The sequence below is a fragment of the Triturus cristatus genome, chromosome 7 (assembly GCF_964204655.1).
Source record: "Triturus cristatus chromosome 7, aTriCri1.1, whole genome shotgun sequence".
In the NCBI taxonomy this organism is placed as follows: domain Eukaryota; kingdom Metazoa; phylum Chordata; class Amphibia; order Caudata; family Salamandridae; genus Triturus; species Triturus cristatus.
This window is the reverse complement of record NC_140590.1, coordinates 1764793714-1764815419: the sequence shown is the minus strand read 5'-3', so window position 1 is coordinate 1764815419 and position 21706 is coordinate 1764793714. Positions and strand designations below refer to the sequence as shown.

The 21706-nt window shown below is 43.8% G+C and overlaps 1 protein-coding gene across 4 annotated transcripts in view; it reads left to right on the top strand.

Moving 5' to 3' along the window:
* LOC146813021 (killer cell lectin-like receptor subfamily B member 1B allele A) overlaps positions 1 to 21342 on the top strand; it is a 667905-nt gene extending 646563 nt beyond the window's left edge. For 3 of the 4 annotated variants that reach the window (XM_085614670.1, XM_085614668.1, XM_085614669.1), the window contains exons 5-6: positions 6538 to 6644; positions 16293 to 21342. In XM_085614670.1, coding sequence (XP_085470796.1) covers positions 6538 to 6644; positions 16293 to 16428 — 243 coding nt within the window. In that variant the 3' untranslated portion in view covers positions 16429 to 21342. The remainder of the gene's footprint in view (positions 1 to 6537; positions 6645 to 16292) is intronic. The other variant, XM_085614671.1, reaches the window with a different exon arrangement.
* The last annotated feature ends 364 nt before the right edge of the window (positions 21343 to 21706 follow it).

Below are 21706 nucleotides of genomic sequence, written 5' to 3'. Positions count from 1 at the left end.
TCTGTCCGCTCCCATTACCCCTTCTCAAGCACTTAGCGAAGGCCTATCTGATTTCTTTGCGGAAAAAATCGCCAATATTACGGCAACAATCCTTCAGAATCGTACTGAAATCACATTAGATCCTGACACCACTTGCACTAACTCATTCACTGCTTTCAAACCACTCACTAAGGAGTATGCCCTGAATCTATTTTAAAAATGCAGATCAGGCTCTCCTCTTGATCCAGCCCCGGCCCTGATTATGAATGAGATTGCCCCGCTAGTTATTAACCCTCTGCTTGAAATTTGGAACTCCTCCCTATATTCTGGTGTGGTCCCCTCCGCATGGAAACACGCGGTGTTAATTCCCATTAAAAAAAAAGCAGGTATTGATCCAACATGTTTGAGCAACTATCGACCGATTTCTCTCCTACCCAAACCAGCCAAAGTGCTTGAGAAAGCGGTACAAGAACAACTGTCCATCTATCTGGAGTCAAACTCGCTGTTCCATGACTCTCAGTCAGGATTCAGGCCGGGCGTCAGCACTGAATCAGCCCTATTAGAAGTGTCTGAGTCGATACGTGAGTGCACTGATAGAGGAGAGGAGGCCATTTTGGTCCTCCTCGACCTATCCGCTGCATTTGACACCATCTCCCATGAAACACTACTTACACGCTTGCAAGAGGTGGGAGTTGGTGGGACCCCTCTTGCCTGGGTAAAATCATTTCTCATGGAAAGAGTCCAGCAAGTGATGCTGGGCTCCTTCTTTTCCACCAAGAAACCATTAACATGGGAAGTACCACAGGGATCTGCCCTCAGTCCCCTCCTGTTCAATGTATACCTGAAGCCTCTGGCAAAAGTGGTGGAGGCACGGGGCGTCAGAGTGATCTTCTACGCTGATGACACTCAGCTAGTGTTTTCCTTCAAAGATCATTCTGAGAGCTCCTTGCTTAACTTTCGCCACTGCATGGGGGATATCGCCGCATGGATGTCCTCAAACAATTTAAAACTGAATACAGATAAGACAGAAGTCTTGTTCTTTAACCAGAAATCCCCCATCCCTCCCAGCTTCTGGTGGCCGGCTAATCTAGACCCTCCCCCTGTACCTGTCCAAGCTGCCCGCAATTTGGGCTTCCATTTCGACACTGCCCTCTCATGTAAAACTCAAATTAACAAAGTTACAGCGTCTTGTTTTGGAAAGCTCCGTATGATCAAAAAAATCATCCCTTTCCTGCCATTAGACTCACGTAAGACAGTAGTCCACGCCCTCATTACCTCCCATTCGGACTACGCAAATAGTCTGTATGTTGGAGCCCCGGTGTACCTCTTAAGTCAACTACAGACAGTACAAAATTCAGCTGATAGGCTGATCTGTAACGTCCCTTACCGTCACTCCATTACACCCCATCTAATCAAACTCCATTGGCTCCCAGTAAGATTACGTATCCAGTTCAAATCTCTGACCCTTGCTTTTAGAGCCCTCAATGGTCGAGGCCCTGCCTACCTGAGACACAGACTGAAGATCTCACAAGCACCCCGTAACCTCAGATCTAACCATCTTCGCTTAATGACCTGCCCCATTTTCGTCTAGCACGAACGGGAGGAAGAGCCTTTGCGGTAGCCACCTCCAGACTGTGGAATCACCTCCCAATAGAACTGAGACTCCTGACTTCCGAGCCTTTGTTTCGGAAGAAACTTAAGACCTGGCTCTTCTCCCTGATCTAGCCCTTTCTTTCCTCCTTGAACTTCTCTGAACCTCACGAGTTATTGTCTTAAGCGCCGGGACACCTCAGTTGGAGGTAGCTGCGCGCTCTACAAACCTCTAAATAAATAAATAAATAAATAAAAAATAAATAAAATAAATAAATAAATAAGGAGTGTGGGGTAACTTATAAGTTCACCACTCCTTACCACCCCCAAGGTAATGGCCTGGTTGAAAGGTTCAACTGGACCTTGAAGGGCATGATTATGGGCCTAGAAGGGCCCCTGAGGCGTAAGTGGGATGTCCCCTTGCCATGCCTGTTGTTAGCCTACCGTGAGGTGCCACAGAAGTCCTTAGGGTTCAGTCCCTTTGAACTGCTATATGTCCATCCGGTAAGAGGGCCTCTGAGTCTGGTCAAGGAAGGCTGGGAGCAATCTCCCAAGAAACCTCCCCAAATATTTAGCTACATGTTGGCCTTCAGGAACCAGACTCTGCGTTTCAGAAAAATTGCTGAGGCAAATCTGGAAGCCAGCCAGGAGGAGAGGAAACATTGGCACGGCCAGAATGCCACTCTGGTCGAGTTTCAACCTGGTCAGAAGGTTTGGGTACTGGCCCCAGTGGAGCCTTGTGCGCTCCAAGATAAGTGGACCGGTCCATTTGAGGTGGTGGAGCGCAAAAGTCGTGTTACCTACTTGGTGGACTTTAAGTCTCCCAGGAACCCCTTGCGGGTCCTGCATGTGAACCGCCTGAAGCCCCACTTTGAGAGGTCTGAAGTGGGCATGCTTCTTGCCACAGATGCAGGGATGGAGGAGGAGAGTGAGCCTCTTCCTGACCTCCTGTGTGCAGGAGAGAAGGATGGGTCAGTGGAGGGTGTGGTCCTCTCCACCAAACTGACCCCTGAGCAGCAGAAAGATTGTCACCAGCTATTGGGGCAATTTCCTGATTTGTTTTCCCTGGTGCCTGGTGTCACTGATTGGTGCGTTCATGAGGTAGACACCGGGGACAGTCCTCCTGTCAAGCACAAGGCTTACAGATCGACTGACAGAGTTAGGGCCTACATTAAGGAGGAGGTCTCCAAAATGTTTTCCCTGGGGTGATTGAGTCCTCTAGCAGCCCTTGGTCCAGCCCTGTGGTCTAGGTACCAAAATCTGCAGCGCCTGGTGACACTCCGGAACTTAGGTTCTGTGTGGACTACCGAGGTCTCAATGCGGACACGAAGACCGACGCGTACCCCATCCCCAGAGCTGATGAGCTCATCGATCGGTTAGGGGCTGCCCGGTACCTCAGCACGTTTGATCTAACGTCTGGGTACTGGCAGATCGCCTTAACTGATGGGGCAAAGGAGAAGTCAGCATTCTCCACACCAGATGGGCACTACCAGTTCCGTGTGATGCCCTTTGGGATGAAGAATGCCCCTGCCACCTTTCAGAGGTTGGTCATCCAGGTGTTGGTTGGGCTGGAGGATTTCAGTGCCACCTACCTGGATGACATCGCAGTGTTTAGTTCCTCCTGGGAGGACCACTTGCGCCACCTCTGGGAAGTGTTGATGGTGCTGCGCAGAGCAGGCCTCACAATCAAGGCCAGTAAGTGGCAGATTGGGCAGGGTTCTGTGGTGTACTTGGGACACCAGGTGGGGAGTGGCCAGGTGGCACCCCTGCAGCCCAAGATTGAAACCATCCTGGCTTGGGAGCCCCCAAGGACCCAGACCCAGGTGAGGGCCTTCTTAGGACTCACGGGTTACTACAGGAAGTTTGTCAAGGGGTATGACAACATTGTTGCACCCTTGCCTGAGCTGACTTCCAAGAAGCAGCCAAAGATTGTCAACTGGACTGACACCTGTCAGAAAGCTTTTGATGCCCTCAAGACTGCCATGTGTACAGCACCCGTACTCCGGGCGCCAAATTTTGCCAAGGAATGTATTGTCCAGACAGATGCTTTAGAGCATGGGGTGGGGGCTGTTCTGTCACAGATGAATGAGGTGGGCCTAGACCAACCTGTAGCCTTCATCAGTATGAGGTTACCTCCACGGGAACAGAGGTGGAGTGCAATTGAGCGTGAGGCCTTTGCTGTGCTCTGGGCACTGAAGAAGCTGAGACCATACCTGTTTGGGACTCACTTCCGGGTTCAGACAGACCACAGGCCCCTCAGATGGTTGATGCAGATGAGGGGTGAGAATCCCAAGTTGTTGAGGTGGTCCATTTCCCTACAGGGTATGGACTTCAGAGTGGAACATCGTCCTGGTACAGAACACGCCAATGCTAATGGTCTGTCCAGATTTTTCCGCGTTAGTGATGAGAACTTCCAAGGGGATGGGTAGTTCTCCCCACATTTCAGCTGGAGGGGGTGTGTGTTAGACCTGGCACCATTGGCATGGGTCTCCCTTCCATTTTTCACTGTTGTCTCTTCTGTTTTTGCTGTTAATAGATGCCCTGGGCGCTGTGCCACTGCCATTCAGTGCCACAGCGCGAACGCTCCATGTGTAAATATGATATGTGAATTGGTATATCTATGATTGGCTTACTTGGTTTACCTGTTAGTCCCTAGTAGCGTGGACTGTGTGTGCCCAGGGCTGGTAAACCAAATACTGCTGGTGGGCCTGCAGCGCTGGTTTGCGCCACCCACAGAAGCAGCTTGTAAAGTGTGTCTCAGACCTGCCACTGCGGTGTCTGTGTGTGGTCTAGAAATGCCATCTTGGCTGTGAAGTGCACCCACTTCCCAGCCCCTGAACCTTCCCTTGGCATCATGTAAACCACCCCTATGGTAGGGTGCATTGTATATGTAAGGTAGGACAGGCTCTGATGTATGTAGCATGTCCTTGCAGTGAATAACACCCAATTTCATTTTTCACTACTGTAAGGCTACCTGTTCTCCATAGGCCAGAATGGGAGGTTTGACTATTACATTCTATAGTCCTAACTGACCCAAAGAACATGGTAGAAAAACGAAATTAGTATGCCTGAGCTCAGAATATTAAAATACATCTTTTAGTGAAGTTTATCTTTATATTCTGTGTGTGAAAATACCACTTTTAGAAAGTAGGTATTTTCTTGCCTAAGCCTTCCAGTGTGCTCTGCTGTTATGTGTATTGGCTGTCTGGTTTTGGAGGGACAGGGCAGGCTGAGTCAGACCTGGGTTGAATGGAGAGATCTGCATTGGAGTATGGGGAGGGGTAGCTACTTGACCTGAATAGGGCTGTGCCTAGCAAGGTGAATGCTGGCTCCACCTCCCACTGTGCGTCTGATGGCAGACCCCCTCTTTCTGAAAGGAAGGATGCAGCCTGGTAAACAAAGTGCTCCAGGACTGGGCAGAACTGGTTCTTGCTGGGTTCAGTGACTTGTAGCTTCTGAGAACAAAGACTTTTGGGGTATAAATATCTGTGCTGAAACCCCTACAATTTGTATTGCTCCTGGACAACAAGAAGAACCTCTGTCTGTGTAACTGAAGGAATCTGCAGGAGGTGACTGTCCTTGTGCTTGTGCGCTGTTTCTTGGACTGGCCTGCAGTGGTTACTACTGGACTTGGAAGAAGAGGAAAAGGACTTTGAAGGAACTTTTAATGTATCTTGCTACAGCAATCACCCAAGGGCTAGAACAGAGCTAGCCTCCTGCTGGAGTCTCAGGCACATCAGACTCCACCACCAGCCTCCTGATTCCTCCCAGCGAGGATTTCTATCTGCAGGTGAGGCTCCTGTGAGTTCCAGGGCCTCTAATTCTACTACAGAGAAAAACGTGCTGAAAATCGTCGCTAACGCCCGTTTGCGAGCCGCCGCAGCTGAAGAGCATAAGGAAAATCATCGCGCTGCTGCCGCTGAGTGCTCGCTACTGGAGATCATCGCATCACACGTTTGCGGGCTGCCAAATGCTCGCTAACCCAAAGATTATCGTATCGCATGTTTGCGGGCCTCCAAGTGCTCGCTAACCAAAGATCATCGCATCGAGTTCATCGCTTCACGACATCGCAGCGCGGACGCTGCGTGTCCGCCATTTTCATTGCATCGCATCAGGACAGTTGCTCCCTCGCGGAGCGCCATTTCTTCTCATCGCAACAGGGTCACACACGCAACAGGCTCGGCGCATCATCCTCCCTTGCGGCAAGGATTTTAACGCATCGCCGGCTTAGCATGGAGAAGTTTGTCACTTTGTCCCGCACGCATCTGTAGATCAGCGCATCATCCTCCCTTGCGGCAAGGATTCAACGCATCGCTGGTCTCGCATGGGGAAAATCATCTTTACAGCTCCTTTGCGACCTTTTGGTTGTTTGCTACAGAATCCAGGTACTTTGTAAGTAAAAGGGTGGTAGAGACCACTGCTTTGAACTGAACTCCTCTTTGCACACTTTGAACTATTTTTACAGCATTTCAAGAGTAACCCTATTTTTCTAGTAATTATGGCTTTTTACTGTTATTGGTCTTGTGTTAAGTCTATATATAAAGATACTTATTTTTTTATAACTACTTGTGGGGTGTCCCTTTGTAGTGTTTCTCACTGTGTTACTGTGTATGGTCATAAATGCTTCACACACTGCCTCTGAGATAAGCCTAGCTGCTCGTGCTACGTTACCACAGGGATGTGCAGGGGTTATCAAAAGGTGTAGCCCGCTTACTCTGACTTAGGAAGAAGGGTCCCTACTTGGACAGTGGCCAGCCATTGCCAACTAGAAACCCCCATTTCTAACACATCCTCTCTCTTGTACTACAACAACTTAAGAAGGATGCACTTAAGGCTGGGGGTAACACTGTGCAAGATCATCTATTTCCATTTTGAAATTATTTGATGGTTGAAGGAGCGGTGCCTATGCGGAGGGATAGGTGAAAGTGCAGCTTGTACCTAATTTATATTTGTGTTTATTGTGTCCAGGATTATCTGACATCTGAATTGACCAACCAGGCTTGGATTGGACTTTTCAACACACCCGCAGGAAGACGTTGGACCTGGGTCAATGGATCTACTCTGAATGAACATGTGTACGTTTACCAGATGCATTTTTAGCATTATTACGGGAGTCTAATGCACACTATTGTACAAGTTGTGCATTTAAATGTTTTCATAGTGTGCAGCATACACAAAAGCAACAAGAGACCCCAGCGTTCATGCATGCTGCAATGAGTACTTTTTTATAACAAGGACTGGTGCCTTTACTGCACCCTGCACCCTTAACTTGATCTGCCTTCAGCTTTCAGGATATCCTTCTTCCCCTTCCATTTCACTAATGGAATGAGGGAGCCCCAGAAAACATATGCCCTAATTACAATGTCTGTGGAACATCGTAACAGAAACAGGCCCACCGACAAGGAGACGGATGCCCTGCATCCATTATCACGATGCAACCGCCTACTCGGCGGTCGGAAAGTGTATTGTTTCTATTGTGGCTTATGCTGTGGGCTGCAGCACAAGCTGCAATAGAAAATATACACTTTTAAAACATCCATGCCCCGTGTGGGAGGTACCATGTGGTGCCTGCCACAAGGGGCATAGATGTTTGGGGGGGCCTCATACCGGAGGGCACAGGGGGACGGGGGGCCCTGATATGGGCCCCCAAAGTCACGTTCTGACAGCCTTTCCATGTCAGAAAGGCCAACATGGAAAGGCTGTTGGAAAAAGGCATCATAATACCAACGCTGTTATCTGTCCAACCGATGCTCCGACAAGCAGAGCAGAAATCCCACTTGGGTTTCCCTCCGACTGCCAGTATCGTAATACGGGGGTTGGACGAAAACCTCTGATGTCGGGTGGAAAGACTCTGAAGAGCTGTGAGATGGCTTTCCGCCCGACATCATAATTAGCCCCAATGTGACTGCAGTGGAGGAAACAAAAGAACATCTTTGTCACACTCACTGGCTGTACCAATGACACAAGAGACTGCCATAATGATAGTGAAGCTTGATCCAGTGACAGGCACTGACACCTGCTCATCTGACAACACCTTTACAAACCTCAAGGCAGCTGGTGTGCTGCTAGAAGAAAGATGCAAAGTAGTCTTCAAACACAGAGGATTTTCAGCTTCCTGGTCAGGGGTCCAATTATAGATACAGTGCACTTTTCCTGTTTTCGCCACGGCGCACCTTTAAGCAGGTGCACTGGGTGCCAACAGGAGAAGTGCATCCTATCAAGTAGAATGCTCTGCCCTCAGGGCGGTCGCGAACTCGCATTGCCCCTAGTACAGCGCATTCAAGAGAAATACAGAAGATCTGTTTAAAAGCTGCTCTGTTTTTCTCTGTGCAGGGAAACCCGCCTGCACTTTAAAGAGTGATTTAAGATTCCCTTGCAGGTGGGTGCAGTGAGTGACTACACCCGCCTGCAAGGGTATATCTGCAGGTGGTCCATAGGACCCCTTTCTCCCTTCCAGGGGCGTGCTATGAGGGGGCATACTGACAGTGCGCCACCTTTTAGATGGGGCACTCAGTGCGCCTCCTGACAGGTACTTTGCTTCTGCGTCTGTAAAACGGCACGGGCACGAAGGCAAGCAAAGGGATTCCCTTATTTGCACTGGGCCATGCCCCCATGAAAATAAGGGTACACCCGCTAATTGTAACGCTGGCGCTTTATGTGCAGCAGTGCTATCAGTATTACAGAAAGCCTACACAAGCATCTGTGGCCCTTTCCGTAATACCAACGGGTCCCAGGGGCACCAAAAGTGGGCGCAAACGCCTCTTGCCACCCAGATCACTTTGTATAATATGGCCCCAGGTCTCCATTACAGTCCAGGAAGCACAAACAGAACTCACTTCTAATACAACGTAAGACCCATCCAACTTGGACTCTTGGTTTGTACTTCTCTAGATCACATAACTCGTTGCTGACATATATGTCCATCTGGGAGTACTTTAGCCCATATATAATTATTTATCTACAGCAGCAATACTGTAATATAATTATCACAAGCAGCAACTGAGGCATCTGTCTTTAAAACTGCTCCCCACGGTGCATTTTAAAATCTACCACTAGAGCCCCCTAAAAGAACGCAGAGAACTTCCATATAAATGACCCGGAAATATTCACAGGTTTACCAACACATATCATTGGGACACGCTAAATTCTTTGGGTGCACCAACCCAAACTCACAATGGGATTTAATGGAACATACCTTTGTGCTGTTTTAATAAATCTCTCCACAGCGACTTACAATATATTTATAATGTGTATTGGCTATGTGTATTTTAATCTAAATTGTAGCTTTATTTGTATCACAATATGAAAACATTACATCAGATCTGACATGACGGGACAGAAGTAGGCTTCCTCATGAGTTAAGCCCCCGTTCCTCCCAAAGTACACAAGAATGGCAGGGCGGGGCGGTCTCAAACTCAGTAATTTACTAGGAGTACTCTTTGGGAGGGGTGCGAAGTGTCGGCCTAAGAGGAGAACTCAAACAATCCCCATTCAGAAAGACACAAATGGTAAATTGAAGAGGAGCGGGAGAGACTTTATCAGTCCAAATCCACTCCACCCCCGGAGTGGTGATGATGAGAGATGTTCAGGGGGCTGCCAAACTGGTGCTCGCACTCATAGAATTCCTCGTGGTGTCAACGACTAAGGAACCAGATTAAGGAACTGTAGACCACCTTTGATTGGAAAGCTCTCATGGTGCCCTCAGGGGAGAGTCAGTTAGAGGCCAAACAGGCTCCCCTCGCAGTTAACAAGAAGAAGGTGCAAGTGGCGGTCCGATTCATGGGTGAAGCCGCTTCATTAATATACGATCCGACATGGACAAAAAAGAACAGCATTTCCAAGAGCTTTGCTTCCCTACTGACAGTTACCAGGTATGATAAAAACTCCTGCACGTTTTTAAATTTTTGGAAGGTCAATTTGACCAGATTTTAAAACGGAAAATAGTTATTTACTGTGGTAAGCAGGTTCGATGTGGAAAGCTTTAAAACATGCATGTTATTCCATAAAAGCTTGGAGTAGGTACAATTTAAATTTATCACATACAGGTGTTGGATTTCACTAGATGTGATAAATTGCACCTTCTCTGTAAACCAATCATAAGAGCATTAGTGCACTGTGGCTTCCAGACGGTGTGTAACTGAAGCAGATGATGCAGCTACTCCAGGACTATGAGGTGCATGAAGTGGTCCTACCAGATGCTGTTGGTGTAGAAAGGATATCAAAATTTCCCATGTGAATTCTACCAGAGGTCTGACTGATGCCTGACTGACTGTTCGAGGATTGAGGGTGCTGTTCTTTTTAATCATGGAACGATTTAAAAAGGTCTAAGCAGCTGAAAGGAGCCATTGGAAAAAAGAAAATCACATTGTGTTGGCAGGATGTTACTCAGTAGAGAGGACCAGGAAAGACAGGAGCTCTAGTTGAGTGGTCAGGAGTGTAAGGACCAAGGCATCTGGTTTGGATACTGATGTGGCCAAAATGGTTCAACAAGGATGCAGGTACCTAAACTGGTGGTAGTTCAGATTTTGTTGCCTTGTACACACCTAACACACAGCATATGATACCTGTTTGCAGAGCTCCTATGTGCTCAGTGGTTCATTTGAGCCAATGATTGTTGGTGGCATCCACCGACAATCATTTCTAGGGACCAGCATTTATTTATCCTGACCTGCCATTTCCCAAGAGCAAGAGGGAGAAAAGCACACAAAGGAAAAAGAAGGAATAACAGAAAGACAGGAAAATAATCACAAAGTGATAAAAGAGGCACCTACAAGAGTGAGGTAAAGTGGAAGGGGTGTGTCTGGTAGTGGATTAAGGATGCCTGATGTGGATTGAAGTTGACTCAGCCTTGGGTATAAAGTGGGCTACCATTAAATATCGCTGGCCACAGGCTTATGGGCATAGCTTTTGGCCCCAGCACTTCTTTTTTACAAAGTACTCTATGCTTCTGGGTCAATGATGATCAGCAGCAGTTGCACAAGTGTTTTGTGCAGTGAATGATGATCTGTCTTTATGTCACTGCCACGGTTCTTGCCCCTGGCCTTCATCTACTGACAACTCATCACGTCTTCTGCCACTGGGCAGTTCTGAGCCACATAATTTGTCATATTATGATTCTTAAATTAACCTGCTGCTTAAAATCTGCCTGAGGTGGTTTGAGTTTTCATGGAGTTCAGTTTGGATGCATTCTGTTGGTATATGTAGTTATAAATCAGGTTGACAAAGTGTTTTGAAAAAAAAGTTGCCTGTAAAATGGCAAATGTTGCTCTGTGGTCTTGAAGTACCCCGAGGAAGTCAAGGTTCCCTTTTTTCCTGCTTGTCATAAAGTCTGTGCAAACTCACATCCACTTTGCACCTGACCAGCTGTCGGAAAGTAAGGTCTTCATATATAAAGCAGTGCCAGCATGACTCCAGGTAAGGTTGCCTTAGCTAAAACTGACCCCCAACTGACAACTCAACATACTGGTTCTCGCCCCACATTCCACGATCCATCCCAACGTTCCACAACCAATATCCCGCACATCTTGCACAATATAATATTAAATAAATGACAATATGCAAATAAAAACAAAGAGAAAAATAAAGAGAATAACAGCAGCTAATACTTCAAGAGGATTATTGATATCACCAGAATCCTAGGATGGATCACCCTAATATTTAACCTTTGAAATGATCAGGTGGGTTCTTCTCTTTTGCACTATGCCACACACACAACTGTGTCTCATCTGCATTGTTATTTACATTGTCACTACGTTTCACCTTTGACTCAACATCACTTCCACTAAACTCCACATCGTCCTCATTCCCTATCACACTACTACCACCACCATCTCTTCTCATCACATCATCAACAACCATGTATCCACTTCCACTACTTACTTCACGATCAAACTCATTATCACCTTTCTTCACTCTACATAATCTAACATGACGTAAATTCCACACTTTCCCATCCTAAACTTTAATTCCTACTTCCTAAGACCGTAATCACTTTTAAAGGATCTAACCAACACTGCCCCCTTTTTCAAAAACCCTGGTTTCTTTACATGTACATACTGTTCCACAATTACAACAGGCCATTTATTTTGAAAGTTCTGCCCACGTTTAGTTTGCTCCTGCAATGATTCTACTCTCTCATTTCCTGATCAGCATGTGTTCCAAACAACCTCTCATTCTTATTCCTCAATCACCATGGAACCAACTTGGAAGAAGGTTTCCTTCCTCTTATTAACTCAAAAGGTATCTTGCCCATCTCGAAATGTGGAGTAACCCTGTAATACAATTCTGAAGTGATTTCTTTGTGGTAAACCAGATTTTAAAGCTAACTGAAAGTCCTCTTTTATGACTCTACTAAAACATTCTAATAGACCATTACCTTCTGGGTGGTACAGTGGCAGTCTCACATGTTTTATTCCACTATTCTCCAAAAACAATGTAATCTTCTCCGAAGTTAACAACACCCAATTGCCTGATACTAATACTTCTGGAATACCTTCCTGCAAGAATACATCCTGTAGGATCTCTATGACTACATGCACATTACTCACCATACGTACATCATGCCATTTGGAGTAATAATTAATACTATAGAGTCATTTTCTGTATACAATAAAGTCGCAAAAGGTGCCATAAAACTATAGCCAGCGTATGCCAAGGTCCATCTGGTAACTCTACTCTAGTTGGAGGTATACTTAGGGGTTTCACAACTTTATCACACACACTACAAGCCCCACTATTTCTTACCCAACGGTCTACCATAGCATTCATGCCTGGCCACCAAACATCCTCCTTAATCTTTCTTCGAGTACTATGCATTCCTCCATGCCCCTATTGTCTAATTTTAACAATATTCCTGCTTACTCCACACGGTGGTACAATTTTATCTACTCTCAATACAATCTCCTCACACTTTGAAAGTTCATCCTTAATCTTCCAGAATGCACTGCACTCCCCCGCAGTTACCCATCTTTTGGACAACCTTTCAAAATGTACTGCTTAACAGTTTTCAGTGTTACATCCTTTTCCACTTCTTACATCCACACAGTCTCTGACAGTTCTTGCACATCTCCATTTTCCTTTCCACCGCACATTTTATAAGTAAAAGCTACTTCACATTAACTTCCACTATCAGCACATTCATCCACACAATCACAAGGTAGTCTTGATACTCCATCTGAAATACTATTGTTTTTGCCTGGGACATACTCAATTTAATAATTAAACATTTGCAGTTTAGATGCTAATCGCACAAGTCTGGAAGTTGAATTCCTCCCCCACCTGGTTTCAAGATGTGGACTAATGATTTATTGTCCATGCGTATTTTAAATTGTTTCCCTTCATATACAGTCTGAATGGTTCCACTGCCCACGCAGCTGCAAGAAGCTCCTTCTCAAGAACTGAGTAATTGCGCTCAGTTTGCAACAATGTGCATGAGGCATATGTCATGATCCTGTCTGCGCGATTATTTTTCTGGGCTAAAACTGTACCAGCTCCATAACCGCTTGCACCAACAGATATATATTCTGTTCCCATGACACATTATTTTAAACATGGTGCCTAAGATATTTCCATCCCTCCTTAGATATTACATGGCCTAAATATTCCACTTGCTGTTTTCCAAAAAGACATTTCTCGTTTTTTATTACTGGAAATCCATTCTCCTTAAGTGCCATTAGAACCTGCCTCAAAGCTTTATCATGTTCCTTTTGGTCTTTCCCAAAAACCTAAATATCATACTGCACTACCTTAGTACCTTTTATTCCCAATAAGACCCTGGTAATTTCTCTTTGGAAAACAGCTGATGCACTTGCGAGGCCAAAAGATATCCTTTTGTATTGAAACATTCCTTCAGGGGTTATGAAGGCTTTGCAGTGCTTAGATCCTCCTCAAGCTCACTTTGATGGTAAGCACTTGCAAGGTCTATAGTTGAAAAGGTATGTGCACAGCCTATAGGTGGCATTCTTGCAAATTGGGAAGAGTATCCACCCATATAGCTTCATTTAAGCTCCTCAAATCAACTCAGAGTCTTATATCTCCACTAGATTTTATATAAATTACCACTGCTGGAAGCCAACCAGAACTTTCAATAGGCTCTATAATTTCTTTCTTACATAAGTGTTGTAACATCTCCTTTAGTTTATCTCTATAGTTCAAAGGTGCATTCGATGACCTAGTCACACAACACAATCCTGTGTTTGAATCCTTTCATTTTCCCCAAATAATCATAAAAAATATTGGTAAATTAATTTTCCAACTTTGCATATTTCGCACACTTTTTCCCTCCGTGCTCTAATATGCACAGCATACACAGATGGATTAGCACAAGGATCAATTTTCATACCCATTCAATTATGTGAGGCCAACCCAATATCATGGCCCCTTTATTTGCCACATAGAATTCACCATTACACTTCAGAGCACCAATTTAGAAATCTGCCCGAATAAATTCCTACATAGGAATTTTATTGCCCAAATAACTGCCTGGGCTAGCTTACGACTCGTAACTTTCTGCCCAGTCATAATCTCGCAAACATGTTCTGATTCATGATAGTATACCAGGCATATGAAACTACCATAGTGTCAATTGGCATACTATCAATGTTATTAATTCAACTAAGTAATTTCATGGTTTTCTTTCCCTCATTTTTTTACTCATCCTGCACACACAACACCACTCCCTTCAAATTCATTTCCTCATCCTCCACATCTTCTAGAATGTGATTTACTTTCTTACTTATACTTTCACATGCTACACTAAGAAAGACCTGTCTTTTTGCATGTACTGTATACTTTGCTCAATTCCTGGCATACCTTGGAGTTTGTTAAATGCATACTTGAAGCACACCTAAAACATAATTCCCCTTTACTTGATGTGTGTATTGTTTCATTACTTTTGGTTTCTAAAGTCTTTCCTTTATTTTTCCTGCTACCAACACACATAGAGCACTGGTACTCTCACTGCTACTTCTTACACCTTGGACGCATTTCTCTGATATTTAGGTACTTCTAGCCACATCCACTGGTGCCTTCAAAAATATTAACTATAACTGGTCGGTAAATTAAGTTTTCATGAGTGTTTAATCTCTTAACACCGAATCGTATGATATGTGTTAAAAAAAATCACATTTTACTGCCAACTACCTTAAAGCAGCAAAACTTGTTAATGAGTACATCCTCCTTCTGTGCTCTTGAGTAACATTTAAAATGTGCAATGACCATATTTATTTTCCTGCCATATCTTTCATCCATATGTTTTAGCACAATCTGATACACATCCATATCATTGGCATTTTCCAAAAGAGGCAAATTCTTAAATTCTCAAAATCATATGGCACCTAACCTATGTTTTAGTAATGATAAATGTCTATCAGGTGAACATTGACCATCCTCATATGCCTCAAACATATCCAGTGATAAGTCTTACTGTACAGGAGGTTACCCAAGCTCTGCCAAGAAAAAGGGAGGCAGTTGAATGCTCGACATGCTGCAAAAATTCTCTAAATAAGTGCACTACCCCAATATCCATAAATTATACACTTGTCGCATTATGCCAATACAACTGCAATAAATATCATCCTTTAAGTTGAGCTCATTTGCCAAAAAAACTTATTACACTGTACATGGTGCAATCTCCTTGCATATTTATCACACATTTTTTCAGAAGTGCAGCATCCATTACACTGTACACAGTGAATTGAGGCACTTATTACACTGTACACGGTGCTAATCTCAGAGAAAATGTATTACATTGTACGCGGTGATTTGAAACACTTATTAAACTGTACACTGTAAATTGAAGCACTTATTACACTGTACACGGTGTTAATCTCCAAGCAACTTGTTTCTGAATAAAGGCATAAGTAACTGGGTGTGCCTAACACCCTTAAGTATTCAGGAATTTCCATTTCACAATACCATAGGTGTGCTAATTACTGAAGTACCAGCACAAATTTTAGGTGTTCCGATCACCGAAAGATCAATTTTTTTTTAACGCCCCAAATGCATAGTACAAAACGATCAGAGTACTAAAATGGCCACCATGACGTTAGGACATTGACATACAGCGGTGTCAACTCGGCAATATCTAAATGGCCGACAAGTGACGTTGTAAGAGAAACCTGGAATGGCACCTTATCTGTAGACAATATCGCTGCCATGTGACATCATGAAGAGGAAACTGAAATAGCAACCACTCCAGCCACTGGCAATGCACCCTTCAAGGTGGCTGCCAAACAGATGTCAGTCAATGACTTTGGTCAGTCACCTTTCCCAATCGATGTAACCTCCAGGAGTACACTGGTGGTCTGTGGATTAGCCATTAGTTTGCAGGGTTGCTGAACTGTCTCTGGCTGCCTAAGGTTCTATTTCACAAGCACATTGTGGGTCTTGTAGTCTTTTTCACATTACCTGTTCATGAACTAACACACTGCATAATAATTACTTATGTAAATAAAGCCAGGATTGCAAAGATTAGATCCTACCAATTTGGAACAATCTGACAACTGTCATGATATTGTAACTGGCAGCACAGGATGAAGCTCGGTTCTTGGCCCTGACTCGGTATGCAGCTGTCTCCCAGTTTATAGGAACACATGTTCATCCTTAGATATCTTAAATAAAGCATTTTTTACATGTTATATCTGCCAGCCCAATGTTCTACAATAAAAGTCTGCCTTATCACCATTGGTAGCTGCTGTCTCACATTAATGTCCCTGTTTCAACAGGATCAGTGTCACAGGCCCTGCTGATGGAGACCGGTGTGGAGCGGTGAACAGCGGATCCATTGAATCCTCACGCTGCATGAACAGGTTCTACTGGATCTGCCAGAAGGAAGTTGAGAGATGCAGCTCCCGGGTTTAATCCTTCAGCCAGGGGGCCTGATTCACAAATGTAAACTTACACTTTTGTGTAAGTTTATGATTGTTTTCTATTCACAATAATATAACGAGTAGTATCTTCACAATTGTGGAGTTTCCGCACATAAAAAAATAGGGCAGTCCTATGTTTTATGTGCAGAGACTTCGCAGTCATAAAGATACCACTCAAAAAAATACAGTATTTTGAAAAGCAATCTATAGTAAACTTACAAAAAAGTGTACATGTGCCTTTGTGAATCAGGCACAATGACTTTAGCATCACGGAAAGCCCCGCAAGATGTGTGGATAACTCATGGGAATCAAAATACTAACAAACCATTTGTATCCTCCTGAGCAAGTAAAAATGCTTGGAAGTGTTGGGTGCAGTTAACAAAGGAGTTATTTAGCTAGGCATGATTTTGATAAAATATACCTGAAAAGACTGACTTTCTACATGCAAACATTACCCGGCTCTCAGGCTGGACTTGGCTACTGTTCAATAATCTGGTAATGAAAGAATTGACTTCAAGTGTGTCCCTTGGTCACAGTCCAGCTACTCTGGAGACCCAGGCATACAATGGTGCCTTTCCGAGGCTGAGATGTCCCATGTCTTGAAAGTATTCAACCAGCCCCATCATCGGGTGGACCCTCATCTCTCAACCACTTATCTTTAGCCACTATGGGCAACTACAGATCGTTCCAGCTTTTGTGTATTTTTATGGGTGACTTTACCTAAGTGCTCCGGGCTTTGGTGTGTGTTTGGGTGTTTCAACCTTTGTCTAGAAGACACAACAGTGAGTACAGCTGAATTTCTCACACTGTCCCAACAGTGCCAACAGTCACCCACGGGACCAGGTGAATAGAATCCTAGCTTAAACAAGTAACTTTAATAGTATTAATTTCTAGGTACTCCTACCGGACTACATATCTTATCCTGCCTATATCTCGCATATGGTACTAACCGATTTGCCTCCATGCCCAACAATTATGAATTACCAGTGGGTCCAATAAACTCTGTCAAACCACTTGGATGTGCATAAAGAGGTGAACATTCTGGGGAAACTGGAATAAGCAATAGGGAATTATTGGATGAATTGTGCCGGGCATTACAGATTCAACCAGTAAGTACCCATTTCTCAGTAGAACTTTAGGGTTCGACTCAGAATACCTAATAATTCTGCACCCCCACAGTTAAGGTGATCCCAGTAACTTTAATTTCAGGGATGTGGACTTACCAAATTTGGGTCTGGGGCCCTTATTGCTTAAAGGTGGCATTTTAGCAAAGGTTCTCTGGTGGTAATCTGCAAACTAGAACACAGCCCAGCATGAATGTATTTATTGACTCTGCACTCCTGGGACTGGAATGCACAGACTGCAAGTGCCAGTGCAATTTAAGTCCAACCTTAGTTTTGAAAGTGGGAGTAACAAACTGTTACAAAATGTTTTTTTGCAGTGGTAAGTTGATAGAAATGTTTTTCTCCACTTGTCATGCAGCACACATTGTGTTTCTGCCTATGTTAGGGAGTGCAAATGTTGGCAGGTACTTGCCTCAGTACAAGTGCAACTATGTCACCTGTAAATGTTGATGACTAGTCACACTTGTGCTTGCTATGTAGTATGATGCTTGTCAGCCTCTAACGGAAGGGGCATAAGAAGAAATACAGGCCCACACCCACACACAACAAGTAAGATAGCATCTTACCCACCCTTACCCAACACTGCTTCACAGGCACAAGAGAGGTATGAAGCACTTTACAAGTGTGGCAATAGAAAGCGTGAGGCTACTTTACTTACAGCTGATACCACAGAGAGAATGTCACATTCATTCCTCTATGCTGTACATGGCCACAGTAGTGGGTGCTGTGCTAGCATAACCATTCAAGGCTGTCTGCATCTTTCTGTTCGCTGCATCATGGAATTTGGGGAGGCATCAACAAATCACTGAGGCTTGATACTTTCCACATATGATTCTCCTAGAATCTGCAGGTTTGAGATTGCAACATGTATATGGCTGTGCAGATAGGAACAGATTTTTATCTTCCAATTATTGATAAAGTAAAGAGGTCTGGAGTCTGTATATTGGAAGCTCTCATAGACACACAACATTCAACCACACATTGCCAGCATACATCATGCACATACTTGTGCATTAAAGTACATCATTTCTTTTTCTTTTTTTATTTCTTCTCTTTTGTGTTTATTTTCTCTTTGTTACTTCTTGCTTTCATGTGTCATGCTGAACGTCACCCCACACCCATTTTTTAGCATCACCAGGAGATCAACCAATACCCTGGCTGAAATGGAAAAAAAGTGTTCAGTCACTATGAAAGGGTATGTGGCACTTCACTCAGTGCCAAACATGGAATTTCGTTGTTGATGCACTGTCTGGGATCTGTGGTGTTTGAGCACCTTCCTGACCTGTCCAATAGTGACTCAGCAAACCTTAATGAGTATTAGTCTGTTTAAAATAATTGTAACTGCATTATCTTCCCAAATGGATAACTGTTCTGGAGTGCTATCAATTTGGGAAGGGGATGAAACATCAAGGAGAAACAATTTAGTATTATATAATGGAACCACACACAATTGCCTCCACCTGTGGCTTTGGCAGTTCCAACAAAGAACGATTACTAGTCCCAAGGCGAAGGAAAACATGTGGCAGAAGGACAATCCCTCTCTAAAAGAAGTGCTCACAATAGCAAAAAAGCATGAGCATTCTAAGGCCTGTGTGGAGGTTATTGGCAGTGACATCACTCTTACTGATAAGGCAGAAAGTGTAGCAGTTTAACTTGTGCAAGATAAGGCTATGTGGACCAATGTAACAAAATACAAGGTGATTGCCAAGCCTACAAAAATGTTTTCGGGTAAATGTTTCCGGTGTACGAATGTGGGTCATATGGCCAATTAAAAAGAGTGTTCTACGTGAAATTTGTGTGCAAGAACTGTGGGAGGAAGAGTTACTTCGCAAAATGTTTTAAGTCAACAAATAATCCTAAGAAGGTGAGGAAGGTTGAGTTGGACGATGATGAAGAAGATGTTAGAATAGTTGGGGAGGTCACAATACTACAGACAAAGGAGGGTTTTTCTGACGGCCCCTTTGAGACAATCCAGGTTAATGGTGAATCAGTCAGGATTCAGTTTGATTCTGGAGCTAAGATAGCATTGATTCCAAAGACATTTTATGAACACAATTTTAAAATGAAAGTGAAGCTGATGAAGTCAGATGTGGAATCTAAAGGGTATGGTGGGGAGCAGATCAAACTGTTAAGTTATTTCCGGAAAATTATTGAGTTTAAGTATTGCATTAAACCTGGCGAAAAATATGTCACTATCAAAGGGGATTCCCTCATTAGTTGGTTCCACCAGCGTGACTTGTTTGCTTATCTGGACACAAATGAGAATCCCCCGGTCGAAATGAACAAAATTCCTACTGTTGTGTATCTTTCAGGAGGATGTGATGTGTGGTTGAACTGCTTTCCTGAAGCATTTAGGAAGAGTCTGGGGTGTCTTTGCATTTGCATATGATAAGGCTCAAATAAAATACCCAATTGAAAGTTTCCGAAGTGAGGGGTGTCCCGTTGTTGGTGAGAGAGAGCATGAGGAAACAGCTGGACAAGTGGATTGGTAGCAGGATTATCCAGAATGTGGAAGCCTCAGAGTGACTTGCACTTGTTGTGATGGCACACAAAGCCAATGGGGAGGCCAGGCTTTGTGTGGACCTTTGTGAACTCATCAAGTCTGTGGTGGTGGACCATTATCCACTTACCAATATCAGAGAGATGTTGTGTTCCCTGAATGGTGAAAATCATTTTTTCTCACTCGATTTAACATCAGTGTACCACCAGATGGAGTTGCGCTCCTCTTCTCAAGAACTCAACACCTATGCAACAACTTTTGGCACCTTAAAATTTCTCAGAATGTCTTATAGTTTGATTTCGGCTGCCTCTATTTTTTAGAGGGTTAGGGAGAGGATTTTGTAGGGTGTTGAGGGGATGACGGTTTATCAGGACGATCTATTAGTGTTTGGGACTGATGTTGGCGAACAAGATGAAAGGTTTCGCAAAGTCTTGGTGAGATTGCAGAGATGTGGGTTAACATTAAAATCTGAGAAGTACAGATTTAAAGTATCTGAAATTGACTATTTAGGACATGTGATCATGGGATCAGGTATTCGACCCAAAAGTGGGTTGTGAACGTCATCAAGAATATGCCTCCCCAGGGTTAGGAGTTGGTAACATTTCTGGGGATGGCAGAATTTTACAAGTTTGATTCCAGGTTTGCTGAAACAGCGTGTATGTGGGCTTTACTCAGAAAAGGCAAGGATTTTGTCTGGTGCAAATTATGTAAGCAAGAATTTGCAGATATAAAAACCAGTTTGGAATTTTGCATCTGACTTGGGAAGTTTTGACACCAAAGATGAAACTGTGATCATGACAGATGCCAGCTCAAAAGAAGCCTTGGGACGGTTCTGATACAGAGATTGGGAGGCCAGAGAAGGACGATATTATTTGTCTCAAGGGGTTTAAGAGAAATTAAGCTCAATGATTCCATTGTGGAGAAAAAGGGCCTTAGGAGGATATTGGGCAGTGAGAAAGCTCACGAAATTCCCCTAGGGCGCAGGTTTGAAACTCTCAAGCCTCTGTTTGTTGCCCACAATATTAGGGCCCATAAAATTGCAATGACATTTTTGCTTACACTAGAGGATCCTTTAACATGTTTGAAAGTTGCTTGGTACATCCTGAAATCGATTAATGCAAGAAAAAGTATTTTGTTATAATTTAGAAATGAACTGCCTTAATTAACTGGTATTTAAAATGTGCTAATTTTCTTAAATGTATTTTATTGCATGTACTTTTATGGCTGTTTTACTTTTTAATAGCCGAATAAAGATTTTGAACTGAACTGAAATCAGAGCAGATCACAAGCCTCTTAGAGAAGTTTTTTCAAAGAAAAGAATGAATCTGGTCTTTAATCACATTTGCAGATTGGTGGTGGTGCATCCGGAATTTGAATTTGAGGTGTCCTATGTTCCTGGCGCATTTAATTTACAAGCAGACTGTTTCTTGAAGATGTGTCATGGGCATGAGGAGTATAGTTCAGAGAGTGATGACTATTTTGGAGAAGAAGATATTGATGAAGAAGTGAAGGTGTGTTTGATAACAGACAAGGTAATATAGGAAGCTGAAGGGAAGAAAGACCTTCAGGAAGAAATAGTGTTGCAGAAGGTGGTAGGGATGTTGTTAGGTGCAGCAAAATCAGATGTGACAAAGGACTTTTCGGTT